Below are 19373 nucleotides of genomic sequence, written 5' to 3' on the forward strand. Positions count from 1 at the left end.
TTGGTGATCCAGGTGGAGAAGTTCTTAACAATCTGTTCAAGTTCGGTTGCGGAGTCAAGGTGAGTGATGTTGAGGGCATCCATACATTGAATCTCTATCACTTTGTTCCAACTGCAGTGAGAGGCTTGGTAGTGGTGCATGGGGATTCTGTGATGGTGAAGTAAACAAGGACATTGTCAGTCTAGGTGAGTTCAGTGACATGACTGTACTTGACTGTCACTGGCAGTGAAGATCGGGTCAAGTGTGTGTCTTGTGCTTTGTGTGGGGTTGGTGACCAGTTGGGTGTGGCCGATGTTTCTTTTCTAGTAATACCACCACCAATACCATTGGCAATACCACCACCACTAATACCACCACCAATACCACTACCAATACCATTACCATACCACCACCAATACCACTACCACCAATACCAATACCACCACCAGCAATACCAATGCCACCACCACCACCACCAATACCACCACCAATACTTGAAGCTTGTTTCCGGTCCAGGGAAGACATGGCTTGGCAGTTCGGGCTGGACTGTTCCCATGAGGCACAGGGTCAGACTGATTTGCATATAGCCATGTCTGAACTGGGGTGGCAGAGTGGGCTAAAGAACGGTGATGGATTAAACCCAGATCTTTTGACTGGGTGTGAGTGTTTGATTGATTCAGATGCTCCGTCCATCACCACCCCCTTTTGTACCGCTTTTGGCCGCCATAAGTGTGGCAGGGTATGCTCAGACGTGAGTCCCTTGCTCACTTTGCCACTGGATTCAAGCAAGCCGGGCTGAAGACGGCTGCAATGCCAGAAACCGGTCCTCAGAAGCTTGTTTCCGGTCCAGGGAAGACATGGCTTGGCAGTTCGGGCTGGACTGTTCCCATGAGGCACAGGGTCAGACTGATTTGCATATAGCCATGTCTGAACTGGGGTGGCAGAGTGGGCTAAAGAACGGTGATGGATTAAACCCAGATCTTTTGACTGGGTGTGAGTGTTTGATTGATTCAGATGCTCCGCCCATCACCACCCCCTTTTGTATGACTGTACTTGACTGTCACTGGCAGTGAAGATCGGGTCAAGTGTGTGTCTTGTGCTTTGTGTGGGGTTGGTGACCAGTTGGGTGTGGCCGATGTTTCTTTTCCAGTAATACCACCACCAATACCACCACCACTAATACCACCACCAATACCACTACCAATACCATCACCATACCACCACCAATACCACTACCACCAATACCAATACCACCACCAGCAATACCAATGCCACCACCACCACCAATACCACCACCAATACCAATACCAACACCAGTACCACCGCCACCAATACCAATACCACCACCAATACCACCACCAACACCAATACCACCACCAATACCACCAATGCCACCACCACCAATACCACCACCAATGACACCAGTACCAATACCACCACTAATACCACCACCAATGACACCAGTACCAATACCACCACCACCAAAAACCCCACCACCATTACCACCACCACCAATAACATCACCACCACCAATACCAGTACCTCTACCTCGACCAATACCAATACCACCAATACCAATACCACCAATACCAATACTGCCACCAATACCACCACCAACACCGATACCACCACCACTAGCAATACCACCACCAATACCACCACTACCAATGCCACCACCACCACTAATATCACCACCAACAATACCATCACCAATACCACCACCACCAATACCACCATCACTAATACCAATACTACCACCTCAGTGCCGCTCGCTCACTAGTAATAGCAGGTCACAGTACGAGTCCGGAGCTACAGCAGAGACCATCCCAATCTCCCTCCATGCCTACCATAAAGCACAGCCCGCCCCCTGCACCAAGATGTGAATCCAAAGCCCTACTACAGATGGAGTGTTTATTAGACCAAAGATAGCAATAATATTACGCAAAGTAACAGTGCACACTCAAATCACGGAGAGGGCAGGAAATAGCCCCCACCCGCTCTTCCTCCAGAGCTGCGACAGCTTAATCACAGAGCAAAAGGTGTTGGAGTGCTTTGTTAGTGCTTATAGCTCGCATCATATATAACTCTCACTTCACATTTTGGGTCAGTGTAATTTACAACACTTACACATCTTCTTCACTGCACTATTTATCACTACTTTGAAGACGTCGCAGGCCGGACTTTTCCTCTGATATTTACAATCTAACACGCTGTCAAAAAGGCCCTTTATTGCAATGCAATAGGTCTTGCATTTGCAAGAGTTTCAGCTATTAGTATTGTAAATGACAATGCCTTTCATTTATGTTTTAAAACCCAACTCATAAATAAAAGGCATTGTCATTTACAATGCCAATAGCTGAAACTCGCACGAATGCGAGACCCATTGCATTGCAAATGCTTGTTTCATTTCTGATCTATCATTCATAGCCCTTGTCAACTCCAGGCTTATTTCCCGCGCTCCCTGTCAGCCCACAGTGCGCATGCGCAGCCCGCGGAACCAAGCCTTGTAATTCTGCGCTCGCACTCGGTAAACATCTCCAGAGCTGCCGCCTTCGGTGAGTGACGTCACAGAGCGGCGTGCAGGCGACGCGGGCGTGGGGTGTCCGGAGGCGGGGGGAGGGAGGGCGCGGTAATGTTTCAGACCGAGGGCCAACGGCAGGAGCGGCAGCATGGAGCCTAGCGGGGACCGCAGCCCGGCTTGGTGAGGACTCAACCATCACCCCCCTAAATAACACATTTGAGAGATAGCGTAATTGTCCATCTAGAGAGCAAAGGTTTCGAGGAAGGAAGGCCTTCTGTCTGACACCGTTTTGAAAAGAGGGAGCCAGGTAGTCGTCTTCTCGTGGACCCCGAAGAGAAAGAGACCCCAATGACAGGACAGTCGGTTCCTACAAATAAGGAAGTGCCGCTGGCAGAAAACAAGTGAGGTTTCCTTGAGCAGTAGGCAGACCGGCTCAACTGAAAGAAGTGGCGCACCCAGTTTCATACCTGGCTGCCACGTGATCCTTTGTTATGGGTGACAGTGGGAAACCGAAAGAGAGGGTGGAAATGCTCGACTCGTTGTTGCCCTATTCATTTCCCTCCCTTGCAGTTCATGCCCTTGTACTGTTATAGCTTGCATGAACAATTAAGGATGCGCCATAGTCAGCTTAGCTTGTCCAAACCTCTAGGCAGCTTTGTCCTCTGAACGGAAATACAGGTAAAGAAGCTTTTTTTCCAATTATTAGGCCTCATGAATGAGGTACAACCTTAATTTCACAGTGAGCCTGCCCGATGTTTTGCTATTCCTTTGTTCCTTTGAATGATATCACTAGGTAGAACAAAACTTAGGGATGGAAATGCTTCTGTCAGTTGTAACCACCGGTAATTGTACTTGGTGCATTGAGTGAATGGTGGCAGTTTTCAGCACAACATGCGCCCAAATGTACCTTGACCCTCGACCTGCCTTGGAGAAAATTGATATAGTAACAGAAATGATGAGTCTCGAGGGAGTATAGGAAATCCTGTTGTACTTCCTATGAGCAACAAATTGATGATTACACAGTTGTGCGGTCTGATTTAAGACTCAATGTCAAGTCTTGGAATAATTCAATTACAAACAATGAGTAACCATATGTTTTTGATTCACTCTGAAAGGTTCTGTTCGACATAGATCTCAGCCTTTTCCCATCTGAATGAAACACAAGCAACCTTATATATATTTCATGCATATTGGGCCTGAACATGTGGAGCAAGGTGTTAAGCCCACCAAGCTTGGAGTCCTTGCATGGCCATATCACTTATGATACCCTGAATGTTTGGACGTAGCCAAGTACATGGAAAGTGTAAGACTGCAATTCCCAAGACGCATAGTTTTGCTTGTGAAGAAGGTGTCACAAGTGACACAGGGCCACTTGCCAGCTATTCTTCTGGGAGAGAGACTATCCAACAGCTTAAGTCACTTTGAAGAGGGAGAGAATCCCCAAGGAGGCAGACATTCTATGGCTAGAGAGAAGAAAGCAACACAGAAATTCCCCTTTCTAGAGACTTGAAGGAGGCAATGGGCAGGGGCATAAGACAAACCTCTGTAACTCCTGCGGTGCAGCATGGCCCCCCGGCCTCTCTGCAACCCCTGCAGTGAAGGGTGGGCCCCATCTTCAAGGGCCCCTTAACCTTTCAGAGGCTTTCATGCATGCCAAGGTCAATGAATATGTTAAATATGGAATACTAGGGTGTGCCTCATTGCATTCTCAGGGAGGTTACATCATTTTGCGTTGCACCACTGGCAATAGGGGTTAAAAAAAGGGCCTCGCAGGGGGAGAGAAATACCACCTGAAAATAACATTCACCTCCAGTGAAATCTATATGGGAGAAAGCCACCCCTTGGAGTCTTATATGATTATAGGACGGACCAACACCAATTGTAGCATTATTCTTACAGATACATTTTTTTTATATTGATCCATGTATCCTCATTTTCTAATTGTTTCCCCTAATGGCTAGGTTTCCAATTCCATTAGCAGATAAAGGTTTTTATTATTGTGAAAAGACTTTTCCTGTTGGTATTTTGGCTAATTATATTGAAAATTACAGCGAGGTGATACTACTGAGTCTGAAATCCAGAATTCTCTCTTCTGAAGTGATACTAGGGAGTTGGTCCTTTGTAACGCTCTGCAGCACAAGTAATAGCTTACTACTGCCACTGATACAATGTATATAATTAATGGTACTGGCTCATCATTAGGAGTCCCACGTTATTCTAGAACTGTGTGGTGATTGAAGTAATCGCACATGTCCACCTTAACAAAACAATTTTTTCGGGTAACAGGAATGCTGCATCACATCACAGGTATTCTGTGATGGGTTACCAACAGTAAAACAAGTGGTGTTAACATAGTGCAGATAAAAGTAGAAGAAACTTACTTTTATGTTACCACAAAGTGTTTTTCATTTGTTGCTCAGAACTCTAAAATTAGGGTAATTCGTGCAATAATGTACTAAGGCATCTCAGGACTGCCTCCAGATTTAGCTTGGAATTCAAAACGAGTAGAAATGTATGTACCTTGTGTGGTACATTGACCCAAAAATATTGAACAACTGATGGAAAAGACACCAGCTTGGTGTAAATCAATATTTATGGATTTTTTTTAGACAGTACTCACAAACTATTTTTGTGAAATACAGTATAATACCAAATGCAAAACCACCCTGGGCTCCTTTTTCTAGATCAGATTTGGACAGACAACTATAGAAAAACAGTAGTTTTACTGAATCTTGTTCAAGTGTAGCACTGTCTCCCAGCATTTGTGTAGGAGAATATTAAGTTGTGCATCTTGTGCAAAATTGCTTTGAGGAAAAAGCAGCTTTGCATTAGAGGGGCAATTGCTGTTTGGTTTTTAGAAGGAATGCAACACTGGGTACATGGGAAGGGGAGATTATCTGGGCACACATATTTAGGAATGTGAACAGCACATTTGAAAAACACTATTACTATTTTACTAAGTGCCTTCTTGGGCCCTACTCCCGGGGCCAAAATCCATGGAAAAAAGTAGGAGGGACACGCTGCCCCGTCCCTAAGCCTTATAAGGCCCCGGGGTCCCCACCCCCTGGGACTGAATGTTATTACGATGGGGGGTGCGTGTCTCCCCCTCTCCTAACCTATTTTGTCCCCTGGCACCCCATCCCCCAGGGCATTAATAAATTATAGGTGGGTGCCCCTGTGTCCACCCGGCAGTACAAAAGGGGGTGGTGATGGACGGAGCATCTGAACCAATCAAACACTCACACCCAGTCAACAGATCTGGGTTTAATCCATCACCGTTCTTTAGCCCACTCTGCCACCCAGTTCAGACATGGCCATTTGCAAATCAGTCTGACCCTGTGCCTCATGGGAACAGTCCAGCCCGAACTGCCAAGCCATGCCTACCCTGGACCAGAAACAAGCTTCCTAGGACCGGTTTCTGGCATTACAGCCGTCTTCAGCCAGGCTTGCTTGAATCCAGTGGCAAAGTGAGCAAGGGACTCACGTCTGAGCATACCCTGCCAACTTATGGCGAACCACCCCCCTTGTTCGCCATAAGTTGGCAGGGTATGCTCAGACGTGAGTCCCTTGCTCACTTTGCCACTGGATTCAAGCAAGCCTGGCTGAAGACGGCTGAAATGCCAGAAACTGGTCCTAGGAAGCTTGTTTCCAGAGTTCCCTAGCTCGAATACCACAGTATAGCCACTCAATTTGTTGTTCAGCATGTCTTTATTGGACACTTGGCAACAAAAACAATCCCCAACACGTTTCGGAGTTTCCTGACTCCTTGGTCAGGGGTTAGGTGTATGCGTCATTTCCACCTTATTTTAAAGGGACAGATCGTGCGTTTCAACATCAAGAATTGACATTGTTAGAGAAAGTGCCAGATTTGTTGTTTCTGACTGAAACGTGGCTTACTGGGAACTTTAACCCTACAATAGCCATGGCTATTCCCCCAGGCTACGCTATCTTGAGGAAAGACCGGGTGGGCAGCAAAGGGGGTGGAATCGCAATCTTTAGCAAGACGGACCTCCCCATCTCCCCCATTTCTATGGAGGACATAGAAGGGGCAGAATGTCTCAGTTTCCAATGCACTCTTTCTCCCCATCAATGTTTAGCTGGAGTCTTAATTTATAGACCCCCAGGGTATGCAGGGGCTTTTTTTAAAAACCTTCAGTGATACCATTGCATCACTGGCCCCCAGATTGTAAAACTTTTTTGTACTTGGGGACTTTAATATCCACATGGACAATCTGGAGTTGGCCGATACGACCTCTTTATTGGAATCCACGGAAGTCCTAAATCTCTTCCTGTATGTCCTATCTAATACACATAACAAGGGTCATACCCTGAATCGAATTTTCTCTAATACTACTATTCAAACTGATGCACCCCAGCCTTTACCATGGTCTGACCATTTCTTGATTGGTTATAGGGTGCAGAAACAACTTAAACCTCGACAGACCCAGTTGAGGCAGACACCGTTTTATATAGGCCTTTAGATGGAATTACATCAAAAGCCTTTAAAGAGGAACTTGCCAGACACCCTATTGTGCTGTGTGGGAATATAGAGTAGGATGTAGAATCCTTGGAACATTGGGTTAAGCCAGGTGCGTGGGCTCTTGCCCCTTTGATCCTGCGACCGCCTAAACCGATTAGACGCTCTGCCCCATGGTTCAACGCCACTCTGATTCAGGATAGAAAGGACTGTAAACATCTGGAAAGAGCATGGAGGAAAGATTTCAGCAGGGAAAATAAAGGGAAAATAAAGAAAAATATAAAAAAGCTATAAGAACTTATCATAAGAGGATTCAGGAGGAAAAGAAAGTATTTTTTACACGTAAAATCGAATCCACTGGGAATAAAAGCAGAGAACTTTTCAGCATTGTGAATAGTTTCTCATCACCTAATGCCGGGTCGAACCACACTTCCTTCTCCGGGGATCGGATCAACCACTTAGCTAATTTTTTTAATACGAAAATTACAGAGATTCAATCCTCTTTTAGATCACATGAGGGGCCCGAAATCAATGACTTCCCCCTGCATGACTATCAAGCTAAGATAAGAAATTCTTCCCTTTCCTGTTTTCCCCCGTTCCTTTAGAAACGTCCTTAACAATTATGAAGGGCCTGAAGTCTGGTTCCCCTTCGGATTCTTGCCCTGATAAATTTCTCGCCTCTTTGGCAGATATACTGACCCCTACAGTTAATAGTATACTGAATCTGTCCCTTTGCACTGGCCAGTTTCCTGCGAATTTGAAAAGTGAGAAAGTGATTCCGCTGTTGAAAAAACCCACTGCAGACCAAACTATACTCTCCAACTATAGACCCATCTCTCTGCTTTCATTCTTTGCTAAAATGATAGAAAAATATGTACACTTTGTGGTTTCCAACTTTGCAGAAGCAAATAATTTTCTCCACTCAAGCCAGTCAGGGTTCCAGTCCAATTTTAGTACAGAGACGCCCCTACTAGAGGTCTCTGAGAGCATCAATGAGACTCTAGAAAAGGGAGGGCAAGCCGTACTGATTCTCTTGGACCTCTCAGCAGCTTTCAACACCGTGCTCCACTCTCGCTTACTGCAGAGACTGCAGGAGTGTGGTCTGGGTGGCACGGTGTGGAAATGGTTTGCCTCCTTTCTAAAGGACAGAAAGCAAGAGGTCTGGCCTCCTCCCTTCACATCCAGGATTCCTCCCTTCAATGTGGGGGTCCCTCAGGGCTCTATTTTGAGCCCAGTATTCTTCAATCTTTACATGGCCCTCTTGGCTAATCTGGCGGAAGCTGGCGAGGCGAAGATTATTTCCTACGCGGACGACACGCAGTTGTTGTTCACATGTAGGAAGGGGGAAGACTTTAACGGACTGAAGATTAGAAACTGTCTGCCAGAAGTGTTTGCTTGGTTTCAATTTGACCCCCCTCTGGATGTCTGGAAACAATGGTGGCCAGAAGAAATGTCTCCTCCCCAGATGGCAGTTGAGACTGTCAAAAATCTGGGAGTAAAGATGGATGACTTGCTATCCATGAAAACTCATGTTCAGACAGTGGCTGGCACGTTTTTCGGACTCCTGAAAATGTTGAGGAAATTCCTCTATCTGCTACCGATCAGGCATAGAAAGACTGTGGTGCAGGCCATTGTTATCTCCAGGTTAGATAAAGTTAATGTTCTTTATCTGGGCCTGCCGGAGTTCTTATTGAACAGGCTTCAGATTGTTCAGAACTCAGCCGCCAGAGCAGTACTCAAACTTGGGGCTAGAGAACGGATTTCTCATCACCTGATGAACTTACATTGGTTCGGTCCAGAATTCTCTTTAAGGCCCTAGTTCTCTCGTTTAAAGCTCTGCACGGGCTAGGGGCCCATTACATTCGGAAAAAAATTCTTTACTATATGCCAAGCAGATCACTTAGATCAGCACATCAACATCTAATCATGACGCCCAGCTTCCGTAGAGCGCGCTGCGGCGGGTGCTCTTTTCAAGTGAAAGTGGCTTGTGCCTGGAATAGCCTGCCATTACCACTCAGGCAGGTCTCGACTTTGTGGGCCTTTAGAAAACAGTTAAAAACTTGGATGTTCCAACAATTTCTTTAATTGAACTTGCCCCTCTTGGTCTCTGAGTTTTAGGTCTCTTGTCTCATTTGTTCTAGCGCCGGGACACTCTGTTGAGTAGCTGTGCGCTCTATAAATCTTTGTTTAACATAACATAAACAAAATACTTTCATTGTTGGTCGTTACACCTCTCAGTATAACATACATTGAAATAACGTATGAGTATAAACATTATCATTATTATCAGCATTGTGTTTGGCATAGTGATGAACAATATTTCTGCTCTTTTGTGACATTATGAGTAATACATCGTTACATACCAGCGCTGTTGTTTTATTAACCCTATTGTGTGATATTTCATTATAGCCCACGTGGGCTGTCATACGTGATCTGAGCGTAAAACCAATGATTCACAAATGTGAACCACCGTATAATGGAGGTGCTTCAAGCCACCTTTCTTTAATCTTTTTACGACATCGCTCGGATTTCCGTAGCTGTCAATAAAGTTATACTAACAGCAAAAAATGCAAAGTCGCAAAGTAAACAATAAAGCCCAAGTAGGCGGTGAATGAACGTAATTCCTCATTATCACGTAACTTAAAGACCAAATAAAATCATGATTATAACAACAGGACAACAAATATTCTATAGCCAATAGCCAATTCCGCCCAAGTGGGCAATTCAAGTCAATACATTCGTCTTGTTTCAAACAGGTATAAACCTACACCAGCTGATAAGTTCAAAGATATAAGAGCTCTTCTGCATTTCCGTGTTCATCAAGCTGAAACAAACCATCAAAGAAAATTTTGATTAAAAAACACCTTACAACACACACAAATGTTAAAAAAACATTAACCTATACAGAAGGAAGTAAACATTTACCAAAAGTGTCATAATTATCCTAGATGTACTGCCAATTCTTCATCCATATGTAATCCATTAGGGTGAAGAGTATTACATTTGATAATCATCTTGGATTCCATTCTCCTCAATTCCACAGTTCGATTGCCCCCCCCCCTCATGAATGGGAATGGTGTCTAGAACTACAAATTTGAGTAAATTACAGTTTTGGGTATGATGAGATTTGAAATGACGCGCTATTGGGTAATGTTTTTCATCATTTCGGATAGCGTGCATGTGTTCTAGTATGCGCTTCTTCGCCTTATGAATTGTGCTCCCTATATAAGCTAATTTGCATGGGCAAAGATGGGCATACACAACATATTCTGTGTTACAGGTAAGTTGTTTGTCAATCACAAATGGTTTCTGATCTTGTGCTAGTTTTTCTGTTTTACAGCTGTTGCTGTATTTACAGGCTTTACATTGGTTACATGTGTAAAAGCCTTTGATAACATTACTGGTTTTCACAAGACTTATCAAACAGTGACGTAAGGTGTCTTGTATTGATCTTGCCTTTTTTAAATGTTATTCCTGGGGTTTTGCTCAATTAGTATGGCAAGATCAGGGCCAGTTTTAGGTACATCCCAGTATTTTGTTAAACTTCTCTTAAGATCCCATGCTTGGTTATGGTATTTCGTGATGAATCATATTATTTAGTTTTCTGTTTCTTTGGGCTTTGGACAAAGTCAGTTATTTCTGTCCAATACCACAACTTTTTCAATTGCCCTCTGAATTGTCTTATTACTGTAACCCCTTTCTTTAAATCATTGCACCATGGTTCTCAATTCATTGCCAAATCCCTCATCGGTTCTGCCGTTCCTTCTGGCCCCCATTAACTCGCCGTAAGGAATGCTTTGAATCGAGGAGGTGACAGCTATCAGCTCTTAACAAACTGTTCCCTGCTGTTGTCTTTCTAAATAAATGGCTGACTAGTTTGTTGTTGTTGACTGTAAGCCTTAAATCAAGAAACTCAACTTGATGTCAGTGTGGCAACTGAATGTGAGATTTAAAGAATTTTCATTTAAGGTAGCAACAAAGTCTTGGGCCTCCTTTCGAGTGCCCTTCGAGATACAAAAGATGTCGTCAATGTAGCTAACCCAGAGGAAGACATTGTTCTTAAACTGTCCGATGTTATTGACTACTTGCTACTCCCACCAGTCAAGGTTTAATCCTGCAAAGCTGGGGGCGAAGCAAGTTCCCATTGCCGTTTCCTGGGTTTGTCTGTAAATTGTTTTATGAAACAAAGAAATTGTTTGTAAGACAAATGTGGATCAGCTCAATTATCATTTCAGTGTGTAAGAGGTGAGATATTGAAATGAAATGAAATGAAAAATTGCATTTGTATAGCGCATAACTGCCCTGAGGCCTCGCAGCGCTTGAAGATAAAATGGTTTAGCGCAGGCTCAGGGCAGATCAGCAGGATTTAGCAAACAAATGCGTTTTCAAGGCCTTTCTGAACGAGAGGAGGTTGCTATTTCCTCGGATGGCAAAGGGGAGGGCGTTCCAAAGTCTGGTCGCCGAGTGAGAAAAAGAACGGCCACCCCAACGGGCTTTATTAATTTTAGAGGAGGTGGCCAACTGCAGAGTACCAGACCGAAGGGGGCGTGTAGGGACATAAGGCGTGACCAGAGGGTGCAGAATCGCTGGGCCTACACGATGAAAGGATTTGTGCATAATGCACAGAGCTTTAAACTGCACTCTGGCAGTCATTGGGAGCCAATGGAGGTCCCTCAGAGCCTTCCTCGCTGACTGCCGACGGGACAGATTGAACAGTAGGCGGGCCGCACTGTTTTGTGTGACCTGGAGCCTCTGAAGAACCGAAGCCGGTGCTCCCAGGTAGAGAGCGTTCCCAAAATCCAGGCGGGATATTGATCTACTTCTCAAAAAAATGCCTACATACGTCAATTCCTAAATTGTGGGGAATACATGTGTAGACTGTTTATGTCCAAACGTAATAACAAATAGTCATTGTTTCACCTTACATCTTTGATAGGCCTCAAAAAAATCACCTGTGTCCTTCATATAGGAAGGGAGGGCATGTACATATGGCTGCAGAAAGTAATTACATATTTTGATGTGCTTTCCAACATGCTTCCCCTAGATGAGCCAATAGGTCTCCCCGGTGGTTTAGAGGGGTCCTTATGGAGTTTGGGCAACAGAAAAAGTGCCGGTATTTTAGGAAATTTAAATAATAAGAATTGGTATTTATCTAATTCCAAAATTCCTTGGTCTCTCCAATCAATTAATCTCTCCACATACCATTTGTTAGTTTTTTCATAACAATTTCTGAATGATATTTCATATTGCTCAACATCATTCAATTGTTTCTTTCCTCCGTTTAATACATTGTCAGAGGCCACACAACAGTGTTTCCCCATTTGTCGGATTTTTTAATGACTATGCTTGCATTATTCTTTAATTCCTTGATAGCCTCGATTTTCACTTTTTAAAGATTTTTTGTGCCATTCTGTTTCTTGAAACTAATGTCAATATCAATGTCGTCATTCACCAGATTAAGAAAAGGGTTATCAATAAAACCAGGTTCATCTTCAAGCTCCTACATGGTATGTAAGACATCCAAATCATTAACATTAAGTATACTACTTTTTTTAAAATGTATTTTGGGTTTCTGTGTACTCATAGTAGCATACCATTTTTTTATTTTTTATTTTCTCACAAAGTGAAAAAGATCAATACGATTCTCTGTGCAATTATAGTAGGCAGTTGGACAGTAGGAGAGAACTAAGGCTAAAATGTCCATTTGGTGTTTAGTAAGTGTCAAATCTGACAAATTTGCCACTGTTTTGTCTTTCATCATTTTGCAACATTCTTTCCCCTTGTTAAAACTCCCACGGGGCTTTCTTCTTGTTTTTTTTGTTGTCTGTTTCCTCCTCTGTCTCCTCGTCCACGATCTCTTGTCGCCGGTGTTCCTTTGTTGCTCAGCGTATTTGATCTTCTCCTGGCCATAAGGTCGAATTCCTTTAAAATGCTGACTTTTACCCCCGCTGTTTCTGTGTTTTCTTTAAAAAGATTAAAGCAGGTCCCGTGTAATATGGTGAATTTTACAAATGTTAAAAAGTAAAAAAAAAATGTGTTTAGGACGTGCCTCACATAAGCAAACACCTAGGAGCAATTGTCAGTTTCTCGCCAACTTGCTCATTCTCTCATCATCAACACTTTCCTAAAGAAAGAGAATGGAACTGACACCCAAAACGTGTGTGGAAGAATGTATATGTGTAACCTAAAGACCACTAATTATGTGTGGTACACTTCTAAACTTATTTGGCCGACTACGGGTCCCCGTATAGGGAGGAGAGCTTCTTCCTCATAAGCATTTAAGAATTTAAAAAAATGAGTTACGAAAAGGCACACTGTATCCGTCTTTAGTTTGCAGTGCTCGTACTCGTAGTTAAAAGCTACGCCATGTTCAGACCATTTTAAGCTGAACGGCCGACATGTTTCATTCCCTCTTCACTGTTTGGCAAATTCATCAGGGCATGGGGACCCCAATCCACCTTTATTATGCACCAGACCATGTGGCGAGCAGGTGGGATTCTTCCAGCAGGAACATGTGGAAAAGTTTACACTCAGTTGCTGCTGGGCTAGGCGTTTCTGCTTCTGAGCAACCCCTTCAACATTTCAAATCAGGAATTGTTGGCAGCCATCTTGGCGAGTCGCACAAAAAAGTAAGAAAAAAAAGAGATGGGCAGAGTAAGAATATCCTGATCCCCCGGGTCTCTTGGGAGGGCCCCACGGGACAAAAAAATCATTTAAAAAAACATTTTGACGGGAATTGCACTGGAGCCACGGCTCCTGCCGACAAATGTAAAAAAAAGAAGCGCTGCTTCAGTGCTTCTCTATAATTTAGCCCGGGGTAGGTCAGTTCCCGGGGGATTACACAATATTCAAAGGAGGGGGGTGTAAGGGGCCATCTCACATGGTATCACTGATGACATCATCCAGTGAGTTTAAGTGTTTATGAAAGACTTTTAAGACTTAAAGATATATTCTGGGCTACTGCATTAGTTAAATTACTATTGTTTCTGTACTACTTAGTGATACTATTTCTATAATATGTCATCTGAGTAGCTGTGTGACTTTGACACACAACCACACACACACCCACACAGGCAGTCACACAACCATTCAGAGAACCAGTCACACATCCACTCAAAGATCCACACAGGCACTCGCACACACACACACACACACGTACACACTTATACAGCTAGTTACACACCTACTCACAGACCCATGCAGCCACTTACACACCCACATAACCACGTACATACCCATATATCCACTCATAAACATTCTGTCAAGTCTAGTACTTATAATCGATTGAACCGCACAGGAGCGAATGACGCTAAGTCCCAATGCCCTTCTCAGAACCCCCCTGCCAGGTCTTTAGTGTTCCATCGCAGGTAAGTTCTGAGGGGGGAAAGGGGTTGGGGACAGAGAAGAGACTGCTCCAAAATCTGCCTGTTCTCCTTTGTCTTCTTCTTACAGGACTGCAAACATTAACATTTATCACTTTAATTGATTTTGCCAAAACTTACTGTTTTCAATTATGTATAGATAGCTTATCTTACCAGAATGTTATTTGAAGCCTACTTCTCTTCTTACTTCTCATATATTATCTGCAATGTTGTTACGAGAAGACTTCACTCAGTTCTCTTTCTTTTCACTCACAGGTATAATCTGCATTTGATCCTGCTTGTTAAGAGACTGAAGTGATGCCTTGTACTGGGGTTCTGGTGTTGTTAAAGACAAGCCTTCCGTCCTTTAAATTAAGTTTTATGATATCTCTGGGCTTTCTGTGAAGATTTTACTGAAAAATGTTCTTTTGATTCTTTTCACCATTTATTCTGTCTTCAACTTTAGTACGCGGCATGTGAAAGTATCATGCCCGTGTTTAACTTTGACTTCTCATCTCTATTAAATCTTTGAAGGGCGTTCGAAGCGCATTTGTTTAACTTTGTTTTATGACATTTCTGGTGCAATAGGTACAGTACAGCACAATGATCACATGTCCCTTGGTGTACAGATAACGTTATAATACCCCACCTCCTACGGAGCAGAGATTGTACAGGCCCCAAAGTCGTATGGAAGTATAATGTCCTTGAGAGTTCGTGTGGGGCAAGCTTTAGCAATCGATGTACCCTACCACCCCATGAAGTAACAACGCCCCCCCCTCCCCTCCCAAACCAAAACCCCTAATCCCCTCTTCCCCCGCCCACTACCTCCCCCCCCCTTCCTGGTGTGTCGCTCAACTGCACTGTGTGGGTGCTGGAACATGATGTTCGTCCTTGCCCATCAAGTGAGGACGCTCTTGGGTGTGGGTTTGTCGGTGAGCCTCAGCAGGCGCAGTTACTTCGGGCATGTGATTTCATTGAATTCAGTGGATAAGAGGGATAGGAAAGGCTGCCAAACAGCAGTAAATGACTCTCATGATTGCGTGAGGGTTGCCTGGATTCGTTCCATACCAATATATACCAGAGTCTGTGGAGCCAACCCGTGTGCGAGGGACGTCTCGTAGAACCCCAGAGCGAGAGGATGTGCTGGACTGCCGTCCCTAGTGCCAACCCCATTTGTTTTCCTCGGATGGATTTTAAAGGGAAGGTGAGTGCATTTGGGCGACCCAAGAGAGTGTAGGCCGAAAAGCGAGGAATGTCAGTGTCAGTGTGTGTTTATTGCGTCAAGAACCTCTGTCCAGTAGTCTCACTTCTACGCAATCCCACAGTATGTGTGTTAGAGTCCCCTTTTCGTCACATCCCCTCCAGCATGTAGGGCTCCGGCGTGGATTGCTTTTGTTTAGTCGGGCAGGCGTCAGGTACCAATAGGAAGCAATCTTAACCGCTGTTTCTTTAATCGCAGTGTTTCTAGCTGTGTGGTGCGCTCTGTGGAAGATATCTTCCTACTCCTTATCTGAGCGGTTTCTCCCTAGCTCAGATTCCCACCTTCTTTGGCCCGCCGATCGGTGTGGGGGTGGCTTAGGACCGATCATTTTATAAAGATCCGTAATCGCTTTATTATTAGCCTTTTTCGTGAATAGCCATATCTCAAAGGCCGTGAGTCGCCTACCCACATGGGGCTGAGTGTCAGGTTGAGTCAGCAAATGTCTAATCTGAAAATAATGAAAGCGTCGAGGGGCAGAGAGATTGTACATTCCCTTTAGGTCGTCAAGTTGGATGAAGTCATTTAGGTCAAAAAGGTGTCCCGCTGACCTGCAGTCTGAAGCCCTCCATTGCTCAAAGGCGTGAGGTTCCATCCCCGGAGGGAATGCAGGGTTGTCAAACAGAGGCGTGAGAGGTGAGGGGAAGGTGGTAAGTCTCCCTCTGACTGCCACTGCGTCCCACACCATGAGAATCGTGCGTCTAATGGGAGATTTCTTGAGGCATGTCGGTCTATCCTAGCGTTTCAAGAATGGGATCTTCCAAAGCGACATCTGGGCCATCGCTCTGTCCTGGAAGAGCCATCTCTTTTCTGACTCGGGTCTGTCCCATTCTAAGAAATATCGTAGCTGCGTCGCCTGGAAATACCTCAAAAGGTTTGGAATCCCTAAGCCCCTCTCCTGCGGCGCCCGTTGAGCGAGGTCCCTAAACATTCACGGACGTTTCACCACACATACGAACTACAATAGTGCGTCTTGCAGCTTCTTTAGCAGTCCGATCTGTGGAGTTACGGGGATGGTCTGGAATATGTATAGGACTTTTGGCCGCTGGAACATTTAGATCGCCGCTCAGCGACCCAGCAGTGAGAGTGGGTGTTGTCGCCATTTTCTTAGGTCTCCCTGAATTAGGGAGTAGAGATCTGAGTAGTTCCGGTGGACAGTCTGCAGTGTACTTGGTGTCATGGTGATTCTCAGGCAAGTGATCGAGGTGCTAGAAGCCAATCCCCCGTACGTCAGTGTACCACTGGCGGACTTGCGAGCATTACGGCCCAGAGGGAGGATCATGGACTTACCAGTATTCATAACCTGATACCTTCCCAAAAGCCTCCATTTCTGTCAGGAAGGCTGGCACGGACTGTTTGGGGTTATTCAGGGCTGCCAAGATGTCATCGGCGTAAAGGCTTATGGTTTGTGGTTCGCCTCCAAATGTGATGCCAGTTATGTCCGGATTGTCCCTGATTCTTTGCGCGAGCGGCTCTATGTATAGCGCAAACAGTAAGGGCGAGAGGGGGCACCCTTGCCTAATGCCCCGTCTGATGTCAAGTGGTTGTGAACCGATGCCGTTAACACGGACAGATGCCCGGGGGGCATCATAGCAGCTGGCTACCCAGGCTCTGAAGCGATCACCCATACTGAATCGTATGAGCGTTTTGTCCAGGAAGCCCCAGTCCACCCTGTCAACCGCTTTCTCATTGTCGACAGAGAGGTGCACCGCATCAGAGTTGCTGTAGTGGGCTTTGTCTATGACATGTAGAAGTCGTTTGGTGTTGTCGCTGCATTGCCTATTTGGGATAAATCCCGATTGGTCTGGCTCTATGATGCCAGGTAAGCACAGTCCTAATCTAGCTGCTAAGATCCCCGTAAAAAGTTTGAGATCGATATTAAGCAGAGATGTGGGTCTGTAGGAGGCGCATTGCGTAGCATCTTTGCCCGTCTTCAGTAGTACTATGACATCGGCCGCAAGCATGTCAGGGGGGATGGAGCCCGGCCCTTGGAAGGAATTAAATAACTTAGTCAAGAGGGGCGCTAGCAAGGGACAAAATGCTTTATAGAAGCCGGCTTTGAAGCCGTCCGGCCCCGGCGCTTTCAGTGGCTTTAGGCATGAAATCGCCGCTATCACCTCCTCCGTCCTGATAGGTGCATCTATCATCTAAGGAAGTAGCCCTGGCTTCATTGAGCGCTGTTACTGCGCCTCGTTCAAATAATCCACCTCCCCTTTATCTAGAGAGAGATCCGCGCTGTATAACTCGGTGTAGAAGGCCCAAAAGGCTTCAGCAATTATAACTTCATCTTGTACCTCCCGCCCTTGGCTTTCCTGGATAGTTGTGATCTTGGACCTCTTGACCCGCGCCCTTAGTTTGCTCGCCAGCAGCCGACCTGTTTTATCGCCTCACACACAGTAAGAATGTCGCAACCGAAGGGCCGCATATTCCGCGCGATCGAGATCCAGTCCTGCCAATTGCGCCCTGGCCGCTTTTAGTTGTCGCCAGATCCTGGGGACCCCAGTGCGACTGTGCACCCTCTCCAGTTCCGACACCTGCGGCGAAAGCGCCTCTCTTTTATCCCTGCGTTCCTTAGACTTGGCCGCTGATATCGCGATGAGATCACCTCGTACCACCGCCTTAAGCGCTCCCCACACTGCTGTTCCTGGTGCTTCAGGTGTATGACTACGTGCTAAGTATTATTTTATGTTTTTGTGCAGTTGTTGTGTAACCCCTTGTCTCTGTAGGAGGGCCTCCCGTAGGCGCCATCAGCCTCTCTGAGTGGGCACGCGTGGGACAGTGATCGTGAGTGTAACCGCATCGTGGTCGGAGAGGGCCGCGGGGATTTTGTCAACGCCCTTTATCATTGCGGCAATATCTGGGGGCATCAAGAAATGATCTAATCAAGCATAAGTGTGATGTACATGAGAGTAGAAGGTGTATTGAGTAGTGAGGGGATGTGCCTCCCGCCAGATGTCCGAGTAGCCTCGACTAGCCAACCAGTTCCGTCCCTCTATGGAAATCGCCCCTGTGGCGCCAAATCGGTGACCTGATCTATCTTTAGCTAGGTCCATTACCAGGTTGAGATCGCCACCCACCAGTGTGTAGCATATCTGGAGTGTAAGGGCGTCAGATAGGGCCCCCGAGAGGAATGACTCTTGCCCGTAGTTAGGGACATATATAGAGCCGATGACTAAGGACATGTCCCACACCCGCACATTGTAAGTGAGGAGTCTGCCTTTAATTTCTGCAACCTTGTCCCCCACCTTGCCCTGGAAATGACTAGCAAAGAGAATGGCAGCTCCCGCTTTTTTCTCATTGGGGGAAGAGTAGAATTGGCGGGGGAAAGCTCTGGAGCGCATTCTGGGCCAATCCCTGGAGAGAAGATGTGTTTTCTGTAGCAAGCAGATTGAGGCGCCGGAGTTCTCTAGATAGGAAAATACCGCCCGCCGCTTGACAGGATTGTTGAGCCCCTTTACGTTCAGGGTAATTACTTTAAGGGCGTTGGCAGACATGGTATCCGTGTATGTGGGAGATGTTGCTCCACTGGGGGGGTTGCCTGGATCAGGCGAAACCTATAAGCTCCCAGATGTGCGACACACCGGGACCCTCCCCACCCCCGCAGCCCCCAGCCTCCCCAACCCCCCCCAGCCCGACCCCCCAACATACCACCCCCCATCTCCTCCTCCCCTCTCCCCGGGTCCCACACCCCTCCCAACCCATCCCCCAAAACCCCTGCCTTACAAACCCCGAGAACCCAACCGCTCCACCACCCTCCCTAACACCAACAAGAAAACC

At 45.7% G+C, this 19373-nt stretch overlaps 1 protein-coding gene across 3 annotated transcripts in view; it reads left to right on the forward strand.

Annotated features, from left to right (window-relative positions):
• Positions 1-2561: 2561 nt before the first annotated feature.
• LOC144768795 (rab11 family-interacting protein 1-like) overlaps positions 2562-19373 on the forward strand; it is a 490744-nt gene continuing 473932 nt past the window's right edge. For 2 of the 3 annotated variants that reach the window (XM_078652739.1, XM_078652737.1), the window contains exon 1: positions 2562-2680. In XM_078652739.1, coding sequence (XP_078508865.1) covers positions 2649-2680 — 32 coding nt within the window. In that variant the 5' untranslated portion in view covers positions 2562-2648. Of the gene's footprint in view, positions 2681-12432; positions 12485-19373 lie in introns of all 3 variants that reach the window. The other variant, XM_078652738.1, reaches the window with a different exon arrangement.

Source organism: Lissotriton helveticus, chromosome 7, assembly GCF_964261635.1.
Source record: "Lissotriton helveticus chromosome 7, aLisHel1.1, whole genome shotgun sequence".
In the NCBI taxonomy this organism is placed as follows: domain Eukaryota; kingdom Metazoa; phylum Chordata; class Amphibia; order Caudata; family Salamandridae; genus Lissotriton; species Lissotriton helveticus.